At 49.6% G+C, this 6,994-nt stretch overlaps 1 protein-coding gene across 1 annotated transcript; it reads right to left on the bottom strand.

Annotated features, from left to right (window-relative positions):
* Positions 1-260: 260 nt before the first annotated feature.
* On the bottom strand, positions 261-6,899 carry fbxo34 (F-box protein 34; the record flags this gene model as incomplete). The annotated part of the gene is made up of 4 exons (XM_080750813.1): positions 261-3,237; positions 3,893-4,332; positions 6,672-6,822; positions 6,875-6,899. The coding sequence occupies 4 exons, from the start codon at positions 6,897-6,899 to the stop codon at positions 1,949-1,951; spliced, it is 1,905 nt and encodes a 634-aa protein (XP_080606939.1). The 3' UTR covers positions 261-1,948.
* Positions 6,900-6,994: the final 95 nt, after the last annotated feature.

Here is a 6,994-nt window from a genome sequence, read left to right as displayed (position 1 = left end):
GGGCCATTTGCGGCCCGCGGGGGGCTACTGTCTGGACCACACCAACCCCAGTAATAATGGTGGTATAAGAGCAGCAACAACACTAGTATATCGCCATTGTTGGGTGGAAACCTCGCATCTCAAAATGTGTAGGTTCTTTCACAAAGTAAAGCCCTGCTTCATCATACGAGGCCGTCGCACAAAAGTAGTGAAAACAGCAGATCTACAAGCACACAACGCCTCGTGGTGCGAGGCGTTGTGTGCTTGTAAATCGGCTGTTCTCACTAGTTTAAATTGTTTTTAAAATGATAAATGCGAAAGGAACGGTTTTGGACACACAAGATTTTCACCCGACAACGACGATATCTGACCCGTCACTGGAGTAGCGGGAACGCCGCCGTCACCCCCTGCAATGTTGTGGCCCTTAGGCTTGGTACCCTAGGCCTAGACATAATTCGGCCCTTGGGGAAAACTAATTGGGGAACCCTGGCGTACACACTCAGACACCCATTTCTTGTGGCTTTTCTACATCAAAAGGTCACAGCTAGGTTTCTGTTTTTCGACAGAAATTAAATATTTTCTCCCAGGTTGTTTTCCCGTCTCAGTGCTCATATTCCGCTGCTTGGGGTTTGTAGGACAATGCTGTACCCTGTTGCAGCTCCACAGCCCGACCACTGGGGGTCCCCATAATACCACCACCATGACAAGCTAGCCTGATCAACAGAAAATATATGATATGAATAAGTGATATTTAGAACCAATGACCAGATTTATATTAATCATGTACTGTAGGTTAATCGGATAATCAAGAAGCAGTTTTATTTTTTTTTGTTATTTTTTCACTTCTTATATATCATTAAGAAAAAATTCGAATAGAATTTTTATAATGTACTAGATCGATTAGTCCGATTAACCACTTAAGCCTGTATGATTTGCGGAAGAAGTGCGCAAAAAGACGATCTACAAGCTCACAGTGCGTAGCATCGTAGCATCTTGTAGATCGGCAATTTTCACTTCTTTCAAATAAGCGTTTTGGTTCATCGTTCATCGAAGCGTTTCTAATAATGATGGTGATATGGATTTGAAGTCATCATCGCCCCGCCCCGCCCCGCCGGCTCGCCGATGCCACCAAGAAGGCAGAAGAAGAACGTTGGCTGAACGTTCTCTTCCGCACGTCGTTCGGCTGGGGCTCAAACTTCACCGAGAAGAGGAGGCAGAGACAGGGAGAGAAGAGGAGGCAGAGACAGGGAGTGGACAGGCAGGGATAAAGTGCAGATGGCAGCCCCGACTCTTCAAAATCCACGATTCAATTTGACGTTTCGATTCTACGGTCACAATTAAATTAAATTTACGATTTTACGCTATATACTTAGTTGACCGGGGTCCCCCAGGTGTCTATACCAGGCCCCCTCGCTTTATATTGAATAACTTCTCACAATGGGCCGCGGCGTGTTTTGCGAGCTTGTAGATCTAGCATTTAGATCATCATTTAGATCTAACCAGAATAGGACCCTTGTTGGAGGGGGGTAAAAAAAAGAAGGACAGAATTCTAATTCGGGATGTTTTGCAGGTTGTGTGTCTGAAACCAGAGCACTAAAGCAGCTGGCATTTGAACTTTAAAATCACGGATTCAATTTGTGCATTTCGACCGATGATGTGTTTTTTTTTTTTGTTTGTTTAGTTTTTTGGGGGCGACACCCTTACCAGACAGGACGTCAGGTTGAGAGCTGCAGACAGGGGGCACTGTTTCTTTACAGTCTGTATTGAGAAGGACAACAACCCAAACTCCCAAGACAAACAATGCATCGTCAACATGCTTATGGCAACAACAGAAAAGGCAGGCAGGCACACACGCACGCACACACACACACATCAAACGCACTGATTCGGCCCTCATAGGACAGCAGACAAACCCACACCAAAACAAAAAGAAAAGAATCCCAAACGTTAAAAAAAAAGTCTGTGACGGTCAGTCCTCCATCGAGTCCTCGTTGCGCTGCCCCGCCCCGCGCCCGTCCAGCGCGGGGCACCCGCCGACGCTGTGGAAGGCGGGCACCCAGCGGTTGTCGTGGAGGCCCACGTTGCACCCGGGCGCGTCCCGGCGCGAGCCGTGGCAGCACATCCAGAAGCCCGGGCCGTACGGGTGCGCCTGGCAGTAGGGCTTGTGGTGCCAGCGGCACAGCGACACGTCGCCGCGGCCCGCGTAGCGCCGCTTGCACTGCTTGCACGGGTCGTCACGGTAGCGCGGGTCCACCACCCAGCGCGAGTCGGCGGGCCGCACGCCGTAACTGCGGATGACCAGGCGGAAGTAGTGGCACGCGCACTGCAGCGCCGCCAGCGAGCGCGTGGGCAGCAGCGAGAAGACGTGCACCAGCAGGTGGTGCGGCAGCAGCGTCAGGAAGGGCTGCGGGTCCAGCAGGCGCTGGATCCTCTGCCGCACCGCCAGGAACTCCAGGGAGACGCTGCGGTGCAGCGGGAAGCACGCCACCACGGACAGTCCTCCCCCTCGCTCCTCCTCCTCAGAGTCCTCTGAGGAACTCCTCCTCTCTTCCTCCTCCGCCTCCCGGCCGGGTTCAAGCTCACACGGCGAGGCGGGGCCACAGTCCGAGGCGGGGAGGGGTGGGGTGGAGCAGGCATCTTCTGGATCTTCTGAGGCATGCGCGGTTTGTGTAGAGGCTTGCGTTTCCTGTGTTGGGGCATGGGCAATGTGCATAGAGGCTTCCGTGGCGTGTGTTGGGGCATGCGCAATGTGCATAGAGGTTTCCGTGGCGTGTGTTGGGGCATGCAGTGTGGATGTTGGGGCATAAGCGGCGTGTGCGTGGAGGGGGCCTGATGAGAGGAAGAACAACATGCCCGGGGGTGGTTCCTCCTCAGGCGTGGCAGGCTCTGGATTGAGGGAACAGACGTCACGGCACCGAGAGTCACTGTGGTCTTCAGGCTGTGGCTCCTCTGCCCGGAAGGAGGAGGAGGTTGGAGGCTCCGGTTCGGGGGGTCCCTGGGGAAGTCCCCCGAAATCCCCGCCGGTGGGTCTGGGTCCTCGGACGTCCTCTAGGCAGACATGGGGCCTCTTGGGGGCTTCCTCGCGGTCCGAGCCGCGTTCAGCCCAGCTGGGACGGACTGGCACGACTGGCGGACTGGCAGAGGGGACCACTTCAGCCTCTGGCTGCGGTGAAGGTGGCGAGGAGGAGGATATCAGGGGTGGTGGCGGTGGTGAAGGCTGGCATCTCCGCAGACTGCTGCTCCTGGACAGACCTCCTCCTAGGGGTGGGCGATATGGAAAAATACAATATCACGATGTTTTTCCGAGCTGTATCACGATACACAATCTTATCACGATTCTTTTTCATGTTGGTTGTATGGTTATTTTTCAAGTTGTAACTCTTTGCAAGTATGTAACACTGACAGTATACAAATTAAACCAAAGGGACCCGTAAGGGGAGACCTCAACATTTTAAAGTTTGAGAACTAATTAGACCAAAATGCAGGTTTAAATGAATTCTGCAATGAATCTCTGTATTAATAGTTGGGGTGAATCCGATACTTCTGTGACCGCGAGAGCAAAGGTGCGTTTCTCAGTGGTTTTGTCAACTATGAAGGTTAAATAACAAATTGAGCTCCCATGTCCCTCGCAAAAATGTTTGACAGCTAGGGTAATTTTCAGTCTCATTCACTTACTATACACCATACTAAATTATAAAGGAAAACATTACTCCCAAAAAATCTGCTTTAAGTTGGATGTGAGAGGTCAAACTAGGGGTTTTTAATTATTCAGAGTCCATTGCAAGCATTTGCTTTGCACGAAAAACATTCCTTGGATTAGCCCCAACTGTAACAAGTCAACAGGATTTATTTTTATAAGGCTCCCTCGTTGTATCACGATATCTCCGAAAAGGCATTTTGTGGAGACACCTACCTCCTCCCGATGTGGAGTTGCTCCTCTTCAGGCACTCCGACTCCAGCCGGGCCACCATGTCGGACACCCTGACCACCTCCGAGCCCTCCTCCGCCTCCGAGCCCTCGTGGGGAGCAGTGGGAGGGAGCGGCGGCGCTGCAGCGGAGGGAGGCGCGGTGGCGAGCGACGCGGTAGGGGAAGCAGGAGGAGGTGCTTTGGCGGTGGAACAGCTGGTGTGCGTGTTGTTGACGCTGGCTTTCTGTTCCAACAGTGCCACCATGTCCACCACGCACACCCCTCCCTCCTCCTCCTCGCCGCAGCCCACCTCTCTCCCGCCGCTTCGGGCTGCCTGGCTCAAGGGCTCGTCTCCTCCCGGGCTGCTGCTGCTGCTGGTGTCGGTGGGGTGGAGCTCTCTCTGCTGGTGATGGAGGTGGTGGTGGTGGCGGTTGCTCCCCGATCTCCTACAATTTAGGCATTTAGCAGAAGCTCTTAATCCAGAGGGACTTACAACAAGCAAGGCGATACATCAATACATGGATACAATAAGCAAGGTTATCACCATCAATACATCAAATGCATAGAAATATCAATCTAGACCAAGGTTCTTCAACAGGGGGTCCGGGACCCCTTGGTGGTCCTCAGAGTTACTACAGGGGGTCCTTCAAATCTTTGTGATAGAAACTTTTTTCCCTCTTTTTTTATATTAACTACTTGAACCCTAGTTATCAAATTCAGAGAACTTTAGCCAAAAATAGTGGATCTACAAGCTCACAGGTGCGAGGCGTTGTTGAGCTTGTAGATCCACTATTTTCGGCCAAGAGCTTTGGTGTAGAGGGGAAAAAGTGCAGACCAAGTACAGAGTGAAAGGTCAAGTTTATTAAGTATTGACGGTTCAAGTGGTTAAATATCTGAAAACACAAATTGACAAGAATCCAAAATACACTGACGGTCGTGCTGTCAAACGATTAAACTATGTGGAATCTATGAAAAGGTTGTGGGGGTCCCTGCTTCATCTCTCTAAGGGGTCTCTAAAAATGCTATCTAGCTTTCATTTATGGTCATTTGGGGGGGGGGGGGGGGGGGGGTGAGGCCAGTGCTGCGACCGCGGTTTTCCTGTGAACCTGAGCGCAAAGGTGGGGGTGCGGGAAACACACCACTGACTATTGCCGATGATTTATATAAACTATATATGAGTTTATATAGCTTTATTTATTGAGAGGCACTCTTTCGTAAGAGACTTGTCGCCAATTGCAAGATATTTAAAAGTTATTTGGGGCCATGATGATAACCCCTTCTTCTCACTAGAAGACTAATAAGTATTTATATTATCTGTGTTATTGTTTACAACCACAATTATTCACGTGTGGTAAGATTGCGGTTCCACTAGTTTAGTACACTAGGCAAGTGTAGGCTTAGAGCCTTTTCAGAAGTGAATTTAATGTTTTGCATTAAATGATTTCCTTTATCGTCATCTTCCGCTAATGCACGCAACTGTTTTCGCCAGGTTTTAAGGCCTAGTAGGCTTTTCAGACGTTAATTTAATGTTTTCCATTTAATGATTTCGTCATCTTGCGCTAATGCACGCAACTGTTTTCGCCAGGTTTTAAGGCCTAGTAGGCTTTTCAGACGTTAATTTAATGTTTTCCATTTAATGATTTCGTCATCTTGCGCTAATGCACGCAACTGTTTTCGCCAGGTTTTAAGGCCTAGTAGGCTTTTCAGACGTTAATTTAATGTTTTCCATTTAATGATTTCGTCATCTTGCGCTAATGCACGCAACTGTTTTCGCCAGGTTTTAAGGCCTAGTAGGCTTTTCAGACGTTAATTTAATGTTTTCCATTTAATGATTTCGTCATCTTGCGCTAATGCACGCAACTGTTTTCGCCAGGTTTTAAGGCCTAGTAGGCTTTTCAGACGTTAATTTAATGTTTTCCATTTAATGATTTCGTCATCTTGCGCTAATGCACGCAACTGTTTTCGCCAGGTTTTAAGGCCTAGTAGGCTTTTCAGACGTTAATTTAATGTTTTCCATTTAATGATTTCGTCATCTTCCGCTAATGCACGCAACTGTTTTCGCCAGGTTTTAAGGCCTAGTAGGCTTTTCAGACGTTAATTTAATGTTTTCCATTTAATGATTTCGTCATCTTCCGCTAATGCACGCAACTGTTTTCGCCAGGTTTTAAGGCCTAGTAGGCTTTTCAGACGTTAATTTAATGTTTTCCATTTAATGATTTCGTCATCTTGCGCTAATGCACGCAACTGTTTTCGCCAGGTTTTAAGGCCTAGTAGGCTTTTCAGACGTTAATTTAATGTTTTCCATTTAATGATTTCGTCATCTTCCGCTAATGCACGCAACTGTTTTCGCCAGGTTTTAAGGCCTAGTAGGCTTTTCAGACGTTAATTTAATGTTTTCCATTTAATGATTTCGTCATCTTCCGCTAATGCACGCAACTGTTTTCGCCAGGTTTTAAGGCCTAGTAGGCTTTTCAGACGTTAATTTAATGTTTTCCATTTAATGATTTCGTCATCTTGCGCTAATGCACGCAACTGTTTTCGCCAGGTTTTAAGGCCTAGTAGGCTTTTCAGAAGTGAATTTAATGTTTTCCATTAAATGATTTCTTTTATCCTCATCTAATCTTGCTCTAATGCACGCAGCTGTTTTCGCCAGGTTTTAAGGTCTTATTTTAGTTGTTTCTCATAAGCTCTCGAGACCCTCCTTGCCCATCGGCCCCCACCTTTGCGCTCAGGTTCACAAAAGAAAACGCGGCCGCGCCAGTGCTAGGGTAAGTGCAGCACTTACCTCCGTCGCTTGGCAGAGGAGGAGCAGCTCTCCCGGTCCCTCACGCCCCCCTTCACCTTCAGCGACACCCCGGCCCGGCCGGCCGGCACTGAGCCGGGCGTCGTTGTGACCTGGTGTTTCGGGGCGTCTTCCGAACCCCAGCCGTCCGGGCCTTCCGTCGGCGGGCCGACGACAGAGGTGAAGATGGCGATCTTCTGCCGGACGTTTCCTGGTTTGATGACCGCCCATATGTCCACGGGCCCCTCGCCCTCCACCCCCGTAGCCCCTCCTCCTCCCCCCTTGCGGTACAGCCCCTCCCCTCCCTGCTGGGAGCCCTTCGCCTT

Source organism: Nannobrachium achirus, assembly GCF_963921795.1.
Source record: "Nannobrachium achirus genome assembly, chromosome: 20".
Classification (NCBI taxonomy): domain Eukaryota; kingdom Metazoa; phylum Chordata; class Actinopteri; order Myctophiformes; family Myctophidae; genus Nannobrachium; species Nannobrachium achirus.
This window is presented reverse-complemented; position numbering and strand designations above follow the sequence as displayed.